This window comes from Pipra filicauda, unplaced genomic scaffold (genome assembly GCF_003945595.2).
Source record: "Pipra filicauda isolate LSUMZ 115617 unplaced genomic scaffold, ASM394559v2 scaffold80_size11013439_pilon, whole genome shotgun sequence".
Taxonomy (NCBI): Eukaryota; Metazoa; Chordata; class Aves; order Passeriformes; family Pipridae; genus Pipra; species Pipra filicauda.
In genome coordinates this window covers 8,845,939-8,861,692 of record NW_024104987.1, presented here as the reverse complement: position 1 = coordinate 8,861,692, position 15,754 = coordinate 8,845,939, and the positions used below count along the sequence as shown (strand labels likewise).

The 15,754-nt window shown below is 42.1% G+C and overlaps 1 protein-coding gene and 1 long non-coding RNA gene across 2 annotated transcripts; both read right to left on the bottom strand.

The window, feature by feature from the left end:
- Nucleotides 1-75: 75 nt before the first annotated feature.
- On the bottom strand, nt 76-15,095 carry LOC113985097. The gene is made up of 8 exons (XM_039390353.1): nt 14,880-15,095; nt 14,282-14,374; nt 12,243-12,421; nt 11,459-11,499; nt 10,005-10,208; nt 9,791-9,916; nt 9,374-9,499; nt 76-437 (listed from the first exon to the last, which is right to left on the bottom strand). The coding sequence occupies exons 2-8, from the start codon at nt 14,355-14,357 to the stop codon at nt 101-103; spliced, it is 1,089 nt and encodes a 362-aa protein (XP_039246287.1). The 5' UTR covers nt 14,358-14,374; nt 14,880-15,095; the 3' UTR covers nt 76-100.
- LOC113985098 lies at nt 5,560-8,437 on the bottom strand. Its single transcript, XR_003539717.2, has 2 exons — nt 8,350-8,437; nt 5,560-5,711 (listed from the first exon to the last, which is right to left on the bottom strand). It is a non-coding gene; the product is annotated as an uncharacterized LOC113985098 (long non-coding RNA).
- Nucleotides 15,096-15,754: the final 659 nt, after the last annotated feature.

The following is a 15,754-nucleotide window of genomic DNA, read 5'->3' as shown; positions in this document are numbered from 1 at the left end:
TTTCCTGGGCTTGCCACTGGTTCCCAGGCTCCCAGCACCTCCCTGGTGCCAGCAGAGGCCCATGTGACTGGGAACAAACCACATGAAGGCAGTGCCAGGATTAAAGAACAATGACACCACCCTTCTGAGGGGGAATTCCGGCAGCCAGGTGAGCTCCCACAGCCAGTCTGCCACCCGGCTCAAAGTGCTGTGCTATCAGAGGCCTGGGGAGGCTGGAATACATTCCCAGGAAAAGGGGAGTGCAGCAGCTGTGTGAGCTGGAACACGAGCCCTGGCCTCCTGTTACACCCCCAGACCCCCCGGGCTCCGTTCCCTGAATAGCCGGACGGGCAGTACCGGCCAGTCTTGGAATGAAGGGCTGACAGGAACACTGTGCACACTCATGGGGCATTTTTAGACTTTGATCAGGGATCCTCCTCTGGCTTCTGGAAGCTATCCTAAAAAAAGAAAAAGCACCTTATTTCCTGTATTTCCTATATTTATATTCCATCAGTCTGAAAATAAAGTTATTTAAATCTTTATCTTATAACCAGACTTCAAAAAAATGCTGATTTAGGACTAGTTTAGGTAGAGAACAGCTACATGACCCACCAGTTATTTTTTGTACACGTTCATAAAACACACCAGCAGCTGTTCTTAATTTATGGCAAAGTTCCCAAAGTACAACCTGGTGAGATATTTGTGCTCAAATCTTGCCCAGGCTCAAAGCTGTGAGCCCACACCAACACACAGTCAGAATGTTAAAGGCAAAACATTCACTTAAGGGAATCATCCTCTGCAACCTGGACCTTCAGCTTCCCTTTTGGAAAAGGAAAGACAAGTCATTTGGATATATTAAATATGTTGCAAAATAAATATTATCCACAAGTAGTTCTATCTAATTTGGGATTTAAAACAGCACAAGAAGTATCAGAGCTGCTCTGCAGAGATTCAGTTTAAGTCATCCCAGATCAAGAGCTGAATCACAAGCTAACCACTGCTGTACTACACCCAAAGCCAGGCTGAGTTTATCCTATGATGAATTTTTTAAACTCCAATAGAATCCTACTAAAATAGGATTTTATTTTTTGCCACTGAAGATAACACTTGTTGTCTTAGTGTTGCTGAGTGTTTGCATTTGAAAAATAGGTCACGTCAAGAACTGCTTTGAAATGATTGTTTAAACAAAGCTTACAAACAGAGATAAAATTCTTCTGCTGGAATGTCTTCTAATGTCTGCACCAAGGTTGATCATCCAGGAAGGAGCACAGAGGAGAGCAAAGGGATTTGTGAAGAGAACCAGGAAGAGCAAGAATGAGATTTCACAGACACAAAGATGTGGAGATAAAGGGCAGGAATACACACTGACATCAGGAAAGCAGAATAAGCCTGTTTTGAAAAACAATTACTTCTCTAGTTAGCTTTAAAATATCTAAAAAACCATTTTTCTAGGAAAGTATATGCAGTTCTTCACTTAATCTGATTGAAGCCAATAAGCCAGTGTAACCAAATTAAATAGCACTGTATGTCCATACAAGATACCCTGATTTTTCACTGTCTCTACCTCCTGAACACTCATTTACCAAACTATTTTTGCCCCTATTAACACAAGATAATTACAAACACCACACACAATAGCAGTCATATAAGAAAGAATGCTTAACACAGTATCTGTGCTCATCTCCCTTCAGAACATATCCTTTCTTAAAGCCCAAAAAAGGTCTTTGGGATACATCTTAAAACATCTCCACATCACACACTGTTACCTAGAACAGACAAAACTATTCAAATCAGCAATTGCAGCTGTATAATTTACCTGTCCACATGAATATATTTTAAGCATTCCCATACTGTCAGGTCATGTATCTTAAAAAACATGAATCAGGATCTTGACTAGTATAGTAACAGTCAAAAAAAAGAAAAATGGAAAACAGCAATGCAAGATGAATCCAACTTCCTGGATTCTATGTTCTGTGAAACAACATTTCCAAATTCTATAAAATACTTATTTTCAGAACCCAGCTAGCCAAGGCCACAGGTAACCTGATCCAAACCTGAAGTCAGCCCTGCTTGGAGCAAGGTGGATGAGATGACCTTCAGAGATCCCTTCCAATCCATGTTAGTTCAAGATTTCATAAAATAAACTGGAGAATGAGAGTGTGTTTGTATACACAAACATTTGCCCTCTTTCTTCCCAGACACCCTGGGCAATCTATGGATACAGCTACATGGAACACTGCATGGAAAGCAGGACTACAAACAGCACTGAGCAGGGCAGACTGATTTTGGCATCTTAAATACACACCAGTTTTACATTTATGCACAAGAACTATAGATGAAAGTATTGACCTTAGTGAGGTGGTGAAGAGGTGAGACTTCTCACTTATCAGCTCTACCTGATCTCAGGAGAGTCCAGTTTATCTGCTGAATCCTCAGCAGGGTGAAAACACATCCCCACTGCCTGAGGTCTGACTCCTGTACTGGTGAGGAATCTCTCTGGAATTATAAATTATAGTAATTGCTTCTGCTGAGACAGGGGAAAATAAAGGTTGCAGGCTTGTCTTGACAGAGGTAACCACTCAAACCACAGAAAACGCTCAGCTTCACCATTCCTCTGTAACCCACATTTCATTCACACATCTCAAACCGAAACTCCACTACTCCTACCTTTGGAATTCCTCCTTTGATGCATTTTCCCTCCTGCCATCCACTGATCAGCATTTTCAGCGGTGACTCAGGAGAACACACCAAACATGACACGTGGCTGAAACTCTCTCGGGGTGCCCCGATTCAGAAGCCCCAAACACACGTCCCTGAACGGCACAGGACAGGAAAACATCTCCCAGAAGGAGTGACAAGCACCATCCCACCGATGGGAGCATTGCATACTGTGAAATCAGACAAATGATCATGCCTTATAACAAGTTACATTTCAAATTTATTCCTATTCTACCACGAGATAAAAGCCAAGATGATCTACTGAGCCTGAGGAATTCAGAACCACGTTTTTTCACGTAACCTATTCCAGCCTCTCACCTCAGTTCTGCTCCCCTCTCCAGTGGTGTCTGTGATGACCTACAGAACTCCTTATTTCACCAAGAAAGCTGCAAGAGCTAGTTTAAATAATTGTTTTCCTCATGTTTTGTTGGTATTTTTACTACAGAAGTAAATCACAATATAGGCCAGACAGCCTTTCTCCAACAAGACACAGTAAGGTCTCAAGTGATACTAAGTTACTTGAGCTAAGAGCACAATTGTAATTATTGTGATTTTAGAAAACAATTTACTGTAAAGGCAAAATATCAGAAGACTAAGTTAGTACTGTGAAAACTGGTGTTATTGTAACTTCAGTTCTTTAGGTAATGGTCTGAAATTTAAGTTCAGCACAGGACCTGTCCTTATTTGGAAGTTTCCCAGTTTCCATACTTAAAATACTCACATTTCAAAAGGTTTGATAGATGCAGTTCCAAGGAAACCAACTGGCACAGTAAACCCACTTAACAAACACAAAACAAAACTAAAATTCAGTGGTTTTACAGCCACTGCTTGCCTTTCACTATAAACCTATATAGAATTTTTTCTCGTTTTCATATTTTATTTTTCTGCCCTAAGTACTCAGTATTGCCAAGAACAAACTTAACTATGTTGCACAGAGTAATTCTTCTCCGTGTACATTTTTAATTTATCATTTACGCTCTCGTTCCAATAATTCCTTTAGATTTAGTTCTGCCATTTGAACAGAGTCAAGTCCCACAATTCCCACAGACCCACAGGTGCAGAAAAACCTCACTTGGACAAAAGCAGAGCCATTGTTCTTGTCATATTCTTGGCAGAATCAGAACCATTTCCATTCACCATTCTGCAAACTTCACTGGAAAACACTAAGGATAATATTGTGCTCTACAGAAGTCAGGTATTCTAAAGCATATGTTGATATAGCAACCCAAATATATCATCCATCACATTATAACATTACAAAAGGAAGTTTTAAAGAGCCTACTATCCCTTGATTTTTCTTCAGCATGAAGTGCCAGTCTAATGGGAGATCTGGGGGAAGCATTAGTAAGGGCTGAATTGTACTATATTCATGTCCTATGAACCAGAATAATCATTCTACCAGTAATTTATGTAGCAAGTGCCCCTCAACACATCACACATTTGCAGTGTTAATCTACCTCCATAACAGTAAGTTGTTCAATAATACACACATTTGCAGTGTGCATTTAAAGAGGCACAAAGAGGAGGCTGAACAAGCCAAGAATATGGTGCCCACATGCCCCAGAAGGGCAGAGCTCCTCCCTGCAGCTGCAGATTCTTGTGATCTTGAGGAGAACAGAACTGAAGGCTGAGTCCTTTTCCCTTCTCAGTCTGATGACAGTGGCAACCAAAAATCTGAGAGCACTGAAAGACACAAGTGTCACTTTTCCTGTGAGCCAAAGTTACTTACATGAATGAATGTTTGGTAGTCAAGGAAAAATTGCTAAGGCACAGAGCAAAGGGAGAACACAAACACAAAGGAAGTGGCATTTTCATTCTGAGAAAGCTTCAAAAAATCACCTTTAAACTTTTTTTTTTTTTAAAGAGCTGTCTGTGCAACATTTGTCATAAGACAACACTGAATTTGGGTATTTCAAAAGCACCAGGATAATATTTCAGAGCAACTGTTTCTTACAGCCAGTGAAGTAGCTCATTTAAAAAAACTGAATGTGGAGTGTAATGACCTAATTAGGGGAATTTCTCCCCAGAGAGAGGCTGCTCTAGTGTAAGATGATGGGAAAACCCAGCTGGTTTGAATACTGTAAGATCAAGACCTGAATGCTTTTGCAAGTGTGTGGTTGAAGAAAAAAAAATTATACTCAGAAGGCTGGAAGTTTCTGTCCTTGTGACAAACACACACTGAATAGAGTCGTACTAACCTCAGCTTCTCAGTTAGAAACCTTCCAGGATTACTCATACCTGGTAACCACAAAACAAATTCAGAACTGCCAACACTATTCTGTTGAACTTCAGTTACTGAAAGTACTCCACACTTATTTCATCTCTGTTAGAGAAGAAAATAATTAAGAGGTGTCATATCAGCTCATATATCAGCTTTCGTGGTATCAAAAGCAAAAACTAAAGCAAGAGATCAAATTATTCAGTAACAAAATATATTTAGATAAATTACTCCGCAGCTGATCTCAATTACTCCTTTTTTTGAAGGCACCAACACAACACACTCTATAGTCCAGTATTTTTACTTAAGGGTATAATTAATAAACTGCACAAACACCTTCCAAGACGTGGAACATGTTAAATTTGTTCCCTAAGAAAAAGCATTCCAAGAAACACTTTCAGATGGAAGCACTTGATGCTGCAACTGCCACCAGAACACTGTTTCTATCTTAAACCTTTTGAGTTTTAAATAAAATGTGAAGAACTTAGTCATTAATACAACCTACAGAAAGTTACTGAATTCTGGCTAAGTTTGAGCAAGACCATGAGCATTTTGGCTTGTCCTTCCTTGTTGCCCCTCAGACTCTCACAGGGAAAATAATCCACTCCACGCACTTTATTAACATTAACATAACACGGTAAAACTTCAGGGAATTAAGTTTAATGTGCTGTTCAACACATAACATGGAGTTCCATACAACTTACAGTTCACAATACCCTCACAGCAAAATCAAAACAGACCAAAAACTGCCCCAGTATTGTTATGCAAGAGCTCGATTTTCTTCTTGCTGCTGACCCTGAAAAGTAACACGAGAACCAGTTACAATGTGACATTCAAACACCTAAATATGAAATACGTTCACACTGTTTCTCTAAGTCTGTCTAGGCAAGTGCACTCCCCTAATATGATCTTCTAACTTGGAAATAACAGAAAATACAACAATATTTCCATTTGTGCTTTTGGATGTACAATACATACAAACAGACCATCAGCTTACGTTTTTATGATGCAGAAACAGAAGTTTCACTACAGTGAAATACAGATCAACATTTAGCATGACAATAAAGTAAATTATTTAATTGTCTTAGACTAACCACTCAATTTACTGTAAGGTAGAGCCATGTTCCACATTCACTTCCGAGTCACATTAGAGAAATAACCACAGACTGTGGTTTGCCAGGGGTGGGAGGTGCTTGGGTTTGGGTTTTTTCATCTTCTCTTTTTTCTTTTTTAAATTAAAAACCGACTATGAACACTAAAGACCAACACCAGCACACGCAGAATCTTTTAGTTCAGTTAAAAATTGCTACTAGTCAAAACAATGCATCAGAAAATCAATTTATTGGGAGAGCACAGGAAGTTGTCCTGCTAAGCAGGTTATTTTTTATCAGGCTTTCCCCCTCCCCATTTCTTTGAAATGAAATCTAAGTTTTCCTTTCCTGCTTGCTAAGAAACTCCTCAGCTGTTCATGCCATTGTCAAGGCATGGTAAGTCTCCAGCATCAACAGCTTGCTGCACTTTCCCTCAAGATTGTTTATTTGCTTTCCAAGGGAATTACACTTTAGGAGAGCCAGCGTGAAGCTGAAGCCTCCCTTTAAAGCTGTGGCTTCCCAACTCAACATTTACTATTGACTGACACCCACTCATCCTACAAGTTTCAGTCTTCCTCATCAAACTGCTGTGACAGTTCTGAGTAATTATTTTGTGTTTCTATTCTGCTTCATTTTTTACTGAATCAAGGCCAAAAAAGATACAGTCCATAAGCAAATCTGAGGAAAGTCAGTTCATAGAATCACAGAATGGTTTGGGTTGGAAGAGACCTTAAAGATCATCTCATTTCAACCCCCTGTTATAGGCAGTTCTATCATGAAAATCTGTCTCATTAATGCAGATACAAGTAAAGGAATTTTTGAATCCCTATCATTCGAATACTCCAACAGTAAAAGAATCTCAAATCCTCCAAAGCTTCTTCAAAAAAAAAAAAAACCCTGTTCCACTACTTTGACTCATCACTCTCCAATATTAGAGCAAGTAAGACACATTAAATAATAAAAAAATTGTTTAATAATTGTTTAAAAATGTTAAAGCTGAAAGACAGTAAGAGAAGAAGCCTTAGAGAATAACTGAATCTCTTCAGGAACCTTACTGGACTTTGGTCAGTAACCCTTCCTTTGGCTTTGCTCTGCTAATGCACCTTTAAATCAGATTTCTGTACTTTCTTTCCTTCCTCTTATTTCAACATCCCGACTCTTCACAACAGCCAGAACTCAGAAAGCTGTACCCTTTTACCTGGCAAGAATCCTCAAGTCACTGCCATTGACCCCCTCACTGTTTCTCCACTAACTACACTCTCCACAACAACAGCAACTGCTGAGAGCCAATGTCGCTGGGCAAGACTCCAAAAACAAGAGAAACCAAACATTAAACCACTGATAAAGCTGAGTTCAAGTGTTCTTGCTCCATTGCCTTTGATGTGTCCAGTTCCTTAACAGTGTTTAGCCAGCCTAAAACCAGATTTGATAGTAAGAACACAACAGCTGCTTTATGACTATTAACTCAGAATGTGCTAATAAAGCACCTACAAGACGACCTTGTGCTTTTCCTGGCTCTTTTAGGCAGCACAGAATGAAACACCGCCTTTGGTAAAGCCCAAAACAGTAACAGCAACAGGAAAATATGACACCCAAGTGCCTGGAGAGCAGGAAATACCTGCCTTCAGTGCCTCCCTTCAATAGGAAGTGCAGCACCACGCCTTTAAAAACAAGAAGAAAATAAAGATAGACATTAACATAACCAATGTTCCTTTCTGAAGAAAACTCCTCACTATTTTCTACAGCAATTAAGAATTTTGCCCAGATTTCTAAAAACACTGAGTTAGCAACTGAGTTTGGCCTTACTTTTAAGACCCAAGCTCAGCTACCAAAATGACTTTGAGCAAATCACTTGACCCTGTGGGGACATCCCACAAGCAGTGAGAGCCTCAATGACACCCTCACTCTTCCTCACTGCTCTACTGGGAATGAAAACCAAACCCAACCAAACACCAGAGATGTGATGTTCAGACACTGAAACGTAAACCATTTTCCTCATAGTGAGGTTATACAACTGCTCCTGGAAGGTAAACATTCCCTGGAATTACACAGTGTGTCCTAGGATGTTTGTTCTTATCTTTGAATCTCCTCATCCTTAGACAGCTGCTGTTCTTTAGGTTTACAGAATTACCACTGCACGTGTGCCTAATCATTTCTCCAGCATTTCATGTACTCAGTCTGATGTAGCATCTTCACACGGACATGAGACTGTTCCAAAGCCTCATTACCTTACCTTTTAGGGTAACTGAAAGTTTTTCTCATACCAAACCACCTTTCACAATATTTCTCACATCTCAGAAGGCTAAAATAAGCAATCAATTAAACACAAACCCTCTGTCTCACCTGTATCCAATCAGTCCCAGGAATTCAATTATTGCTGCACTCCAAACTAAAATTACATTGCCAGTGAAAAATGCTGTTTTGAAGAATGTACTTGAATTTGTCAGCTTCATCAGCACTGGTATTGGTTTTCTCCTGCCCTAGCTTCCAAGAATTCTTCTGTGCCACGGAACTGCTTTCAGAACCTCAGGTTGTTCGCCTACTAAAATCAAAAGTAAGAAGAATTAGCAAAGTCACAAGCAAGACCACAATGGAAGGTGACAAACAAACATGGTACTTGACATACTTCACCATCTTAGCGAGGGGTTTGGACACACCATGCAATGCCAGTGCAGTGTCCTACGGCCTCTGTGTCCCCCTGCACACATCAGAAAATACAGTTTTATAAAGGTCAGACAACTAAGACATGGACGAAATTACAATTATTCAGTAACACTGTTGTGGATAATCAAAACCTGAACAGAGAGTAATGGACAAGCATACCTATTGGAGGCTCCTCTGATCTCAGTGGGAATGCCTCAGTTACTGGAGACACTGCAGTAACACAGACCAGCAGGCGATGGTGGGGTGGCCTCGCTGAGCACAGCACTATTTCTAGATAGTTTAACACATCACTTAGTGTGTAACATCACTCAGTCAACAGTGAAACATTTTTCTTCTGAGAAAGGTTAAAGCACATGCAGCTGCACTTGCCTGGACATTGTACTCCTGTAAATATCCAACTGCTGAGGAGGATACATGTAAAGCACTGGCTATTTCCTTGTTCACTCATGACCTTGTATACAATTAGGGAAGGCAGTCGCTGAACAAATATTTTTGCTGTGTGTACTCTTACAACTTTTACAAAATCTCTTCAGATTTTTGCCTCAGAAGAACTGGACCATCTATTATGCACCAAGACGTTTTCAGATAATGAATCAGAGCATGAATGATGTGAACTTCTAATAAACAAAATTAAATATGATAATAAAATCAACTCAAAATACTTTCGAATGCAAAACATGCAAAGGACCACAGTGTCACTAACATGTCATCTGCCCGTGCCAACACACAGTCCTGGGGTGTCTCTCGCTCCTCCTTCACAGTCACAACTCTCACATCTCCCAGGCCAGAACAAGCAGATTCTTTATGCAGCTGCTCATCATTGTCGTACCTGCAAATACAACCCAGATTGTTGACTGAAACACTTCTTTGGCAAAAAAGTTCCGTCTCTGTTTCATCTACCACCAGTGTCACGTGCTCAGCAATACAAACAACAAAACAGACAGAAGCTCTTTGGCAAAAGATATTAAAAATCTTCCATTTTAATTAAATTATATTACACTTTCCTTTTATAGATATAACTTTCACCCCATTATTTTTAAGTATCAGCTACAGTCTTTCAAGTAGCACCGAGGAAAACATTTCATCCCCCCTTCCCATGTAAAGAGAGGACAGTACTCACGTCCCATCTGCTGCTATTAGAGATGTGCTGCCTGACAGAGCTCTTTCTTCCTTCACAGTGATCCTCCTGACACCCTCAGGGAGGGGACAGAGCGGGGCTTTTGACAGTGGGTCGTAGCTGTCATACCTAGAAAAGAAATACACAATTGGTATCAACACCCAGCGCTATTTACTCAGTATTAGTAAACAGAGGAGTGTTGTGGCAATATACCCACAAATCCAATAAAAACCCTGCAACTTCTGCATCGTTCCTGAAATCCAGCTTCTCCTTAAGTGTCAGCCACCGCTCAATGTGATTTCCCACATAAATCCTCGTTTTGCCCCTTCTTCTATCAAGACTTTGCTTTCTCTTTTTCTTTTCCAGGAAGGACAACACCGGGGGCCTTCCACACCTCTTTGCTGGCAGGGACATGGTGAGCCTGGAAATAAAGGAGAGTTCAGTGAATGGCAGCTCAGAGCAATGGGTGGTACTTCAGCATTCCAAGCCACCACAGTGGTGACAGCCACGTGCCTTTGGCTCCTTGGATGTCACACACCTACCCCTGAGGGGGGGAGAAGACCCCTCACACACTTGCCCCTGAGGGGAGGGAAAGGCCCCTGACGACAACACCTCTGATGAGGGGGAAAGAGCCCTTCACACAGCAACACCTGAGGGGGGAGGAAAGCCCCTCACACAACTGCCCCTGAGGGTGGGGAATAGCCCCTCACACAACCACCCCTCAAAAGGGAAAAGGTCCCTCACACAGCCGCCCCTGAGAGGGGAACGAGCACCTCACACAGCCGCCCTTGAGGGGGGAACGAGCCCCTCACACAGCTGCCCCTGAGGGTGGGGAAAAGCCCCTCATACAGCCGCCCCTGAGGAGGAAAAAGGTCCCCCAGACGGCCGCCCCTGAGGAGGAAAAAGGTCCCTCACACGGCCGCCCCTGAGGGGGGAAAGAGCCCCTCACCCAGCCGCCTCTGAGGTGGGGACGAAACCCTAACGCCGCCGCGCCAGGGAAGGGGACAAGAGCTCCTCGCACAGCCACCCCTGAGGGGGGAAAGCCGCTCACACAGCCGCCACTAAGGCGGGGTGAAAAGCCCCTCACGCCGCCCAAGGGGGAACAGTCCCGCCTCACACCTCCCCCGAGAGGGGACAAGTGCTTCCCCGGGGCGGTCCCCCGAGCCCTCAGCCCCTCCCGCTCCCGCCGCCCCCTCACACGCTCCCCCCGGGGTCGGTCCCTCGCTCCGTCCCTCACCCGCCGCGCTGCCGACCGAGGTAAACACGGGGCACGTGACCGGCGGCGGCACGTGACCACAGGAGGGGCACGTGATCACAGGAGGGGCACGTGACCGGCGGCGGCGCGCGCTGATGGCGCGAAAATCACGTGAGGGCGGGGAGGGTCCGACCCTCCGGGTTTAAGGAAAACGGTTCAAAAGGGTTTTTTTAATGTCAAAACAGGGCCGTAACTACGGTCACGTCTGCTGAGGGAGCGGTCAGCGGTGCGCAGGTAAAAACTGCTCTCTACAAATCGCTGAAGGTCAGAGGAAGAGGTAACGCAATATGTATTTTTTGAATATTCATTTGATCTCGAACTGAAGTAAATGTGTTATACACAATAATAAAAAAAAAAATAAAATTGAAGTTTCCCCAAGCAACTCCCAGCAGGAGTTCCCAAAATACTTATCTTACCTTCTTAAAGGCCAAGCCGGAGACAAAATTGGAATCGTCCCCTGAAGAGCAAAAAAATGTTTGAAGTGTGAGTTACCTGTTAAAATAGTAAATCGGTGACACAAAGAGAAAGGAAATGCAGCGTCAATTTGGACTCCCTGCTGGCACAGTGTGTTATAACAGTGACATGCACGCAGGCTGCATTGCACCAGCTGCTTGGCACCTCCACGCACTCCTGCTGACACACATTGCGTTTTTAAATAAGTAAATAAAAATGCAGACCAATAGCTGGCAATATTTCTGGATAATTTTATATAAACAGGAGAGGGAAAGTCATATGTACCAATTTTTTTTTTTTTTTTCATTTCTCCTGTTGGTTTTGGTACAATCACAGTAACAAGTTGGCTCAAGAACTGGGACGTGACTGAAGGCTGATAGAAACATTTATTTCAATCTGCTGAATGAGCTGAATAACCAAAACACTTTGGGTTTCTGTTTGTTGTCCAACATTTACATAACTTGAAAATAAAGAAGTGAAGAAGAAAAAAGCCATCACGTGCTGAAATCTGTTTCAGTCTTTTTTTCATTTACAGCTACAGCACGTGAGCAGATTTTCACGGCACGTTTTACTGTGTGAGTTAATAGAGAAGTAAGTTTTAAAGGATTATTGTGGCATAATTACAAGTTCTCTCAAAAGAGCTCAAATTCTCAGTGATATATGTATATTAAGATAATACCTTGCACTTCACTCTTTCATTTAAATATAATTCCTTCTCATTTACCATTATTTCTGTAAAATACTTACTGGCACTGTTTCCAAATAAACGGGACTGTTAAGAGGCTTTTCATACTTATCTCTTCTGATTGCCTTCACAAATATAGTTATTGTCTGTATAGATTCACATTCCAAATAACAGAACTGTGTGAAGCACCAAAAGCTGTTGTGTGCTTTAAGTTCCTGTTTGTCTTGAAATCCCAAAGCTGCTGGGAGAAGCAAGAGGGTACAGACAACATTTATTTCTACCAAGTAATTTGGAAACAAAAGCATTTATGCAGCAACTCACCTCTTATGCCAACAAAGTTAAGCAATCTACTGTTTTTCTGCCTACAAGTAAAATTAAAAACAGGATTTAAAAACAAATCCGTGCCTGTGTTCTCAAAAATTAATTAATACATAATAAATAAAATCAAATCCTTAAAGTTAATATATATTTGCCATATTTGTGGAGGTTTTTATATTCTTCTCATTGAGATTTGCCAGCCAGTGTTAATTTCTGCTGCTTCAGCTGATCCTGGCTGTGTGACACACCAATATTTATATGAAATATTGTCCCACCAATGTTACATTAATATTGGTTTTACCACTTGCCTGCCCCTGTCAGCAAGGTCTTTTTACTCAGGTCCTTTAAAGAACAGCATTCCTGGTACGAGGAATTGTGTGTTAGAGATCAGCTGCTGCTCAGGAATGGAATTCCAGAGCCAAGAGCCCGAGCTCAGCAAAGGTTGAGGTTTGTTTTCCACAGCAAGGCACAGAAATGGAACTGAGGGCACCAGGTGCAGAAGCTGCCTCCTCCCAGTCCCAACTGCAGCCACACAGGAAGGAATTCCAGAGGTTTATATAGTTTATATATATATTTCTATATATTCATAGAGGTTTAAATAGCAGTCTTGCTGCTGCATTACTTCAACTCACTCTCTCCTCTTCCATCCTGGCTGTGCTACCACCTTTCTGCTGATGAATATTTTCCTGTTGCTTCATTAGTTTCCAGAGCAAACATCTCATCTTTGAGCTCCCAAATTTAGCTACCAGCTCTAAGCATGGCAGTAATGTACCTTACAAACTCCAGAAGCTTTCTGCCTCCTGAAGCATCATTTTCAATATAAAATGCCCTGTGTTGCTACAAGAGCCATCAGTGAACCCAGAACCAGAAATGTGTTTAAATACCCCATTTGTCTCCTGTTGTATAAGTGTTTGTGAGATGAGACTGAGAAACTGCTCCCTGGAAATGCCGATGCAAATTCCTTCATGTAGTAATTAATTTATCTGTGCAATAGAATAAAACCCAGAGACCAAGCTGATCCAGCCAAGTAGCTTGTTTCCAGAATGCATGGGAGGCTCAGTCCTTTAACTGGGATGTTCTCCCAGGTTCCAGTTATCTGTTATTTAAAGACTTTGAAGACAAGAGGGTGAATCCAAACCATTACATAAGCAGGAGTGGGAAGACTTGCACTCCATGAACTGAACCCCTTTCAGTCACCTCTTAATATTTTGGGCTTCCTAATGTCCTCCTGCAGGGAGTCTTCCCTTTGCTTTTTCAGCCATTTGTTGCAAAAATGTTATTTCTAGACCAAAAGGGGTTTATGACACTGGCACAAAGTCACATGTTTCCATGGTCCAGTGGAATACTGACACCCCATTAAAAAAGACAGCACAGCAGTGACATTAATAACCCCCCCCAAAGACCAACTCTCATCTTTCATAGCTTTAATCAGTCTGTTTCTGACCTGAAACTGTTTAATAATAGAAATGAGAATAAAGCTGCAAACCACAAGGTTTATCACAACAGAATTCATTCCAGCAAGAGTCTTTGCTCGTGTTAAAGTCCTTAATGAACTTTCAGAACACGCCAATTTGTTAAGGACAGATTATAAAAGATAAATTGTCACTCAGCTTTCAAACAGCTCATTTCCAAAGCGACCTCACAGTCATTTGGGTCTTCGTGATACAACACAGGAACTGTTTTATTCCAAGAGATTTTAAGAAAAATGAAGTTTAGCAAGACCTGCATTCTCATTCCACCTTGATCCATATAAACAAAATAATACCAAAGTAGGATTCCTTACATTTATTGATCACTGCTGGGGATGATTTATCACATTTAAATTCTTTCACATAAGCTTCATAGCTTGAGTCTTTCATCTAAGTTATCGTCATATCTGCAAAGAATTAATAATTTTTATATTAAAAAGCAACTCAGTTATGCTGTGTGGTACCTAACATAAAATAAAGCTTTCAATGCAGAAAATATACAGTAAAAAAAAGTTGAACAGTCAAACAAACCAATAAGCAAATACATTTTTACTAGAGAAAAATGGCATCTCTGACAATATATTTGTTTCGTGTTTCCTATTTTTACTTTCTCCCCCTCACCATCTGCCTCTGTTCTGCTTTCTCTTTCAAGAAGCATCCACCTCGTTTTTAGCTTTGCTCACCCCATCACAGGATTCAGGCTGAATAGAAGCAAAATTCCCAATGCCAAAGCCACAAAAGGCACTGCCTCTTCATAAAAGGCCTTCTAAAAATAACTCTCCTTTTTCTTACAATAGCTGCAGGTTCTTTAAGAGCCAGAATCCGTATCGATTCAGTGCTCTCCTACACACACCCTCCAGACAAAGGAACTCCAGTTGTTTAGCCCCTGGTAGCTCTGGACTGTACCTGTACCTTCAGTGCTGCTGCTTTTGCCAGACCTTCCCCTGTTCTTTTGGTAGCCAGCACTGAATCCCACAGAGCGAGATCCCACAGTGTGGAGAAAGAAGGTGAATTACAGGACCTGCAGGAATTCCAGCTGTTTCTGTGTTTGAGCAGAGATTATGTGGTTGAACTACACTGAACTCCTGGTGAAGGATTCAAGCCAGCGAGATGGTTGGCTTTGCTTAAGGCAACCTGCATGAAAATAAAAGCATTTTGAGGAGACAAGAAGGAAATAGTGAGAAATAGAGAGCTCCCTTCACTGACGTGTACCATGCGGCGCTCAGGAGAACTCTGCAGTGCCAGAACCTGCACTGGGCTGTGTCCAGAGAAGGCAAGGGATAATAAGGAGAAGATAAAATACAGAAAGGTACTTGCCAGTGGCAGCACAGTAATCTGAGTCCTGAGGCAAATCCCTGGAGGGACATAAAGCTTGCGGCAGTTTCTCATTTATGAGTCAATTCTCTGTAGCAACCATGTGAATTTGGTAAGTGAACCTTAGTGAATTTGGTATTGCAGTCAGTGCATGGGCTGAGGAAAACCTCTGGACCCAGCCTGGGTACAGCCCTGAGGTTCTGGGTCAGCCTGGGGAGAACATGGCCTGTGCAGTGCCGGGAGGAGCTGAGCCAGGTCTGACACCCTCCCAGCTCCCACTGCTCATCCTTGTGCCTGCAGAGCCAGCGGGGACCTTGGCATGGGAGCAGTGTGGAAGCAGTGAGGGACCCACTGTTGTGCTGTGTCTCTGGGGTCCTGGGAGCTGTTGGGGTGCCCGGGGGAGTTGTCACAGAATGACAGAGTCAGTTAGGTTGGAAAAGACCTCTGAGATCATCAAGTCCAACACCACCATG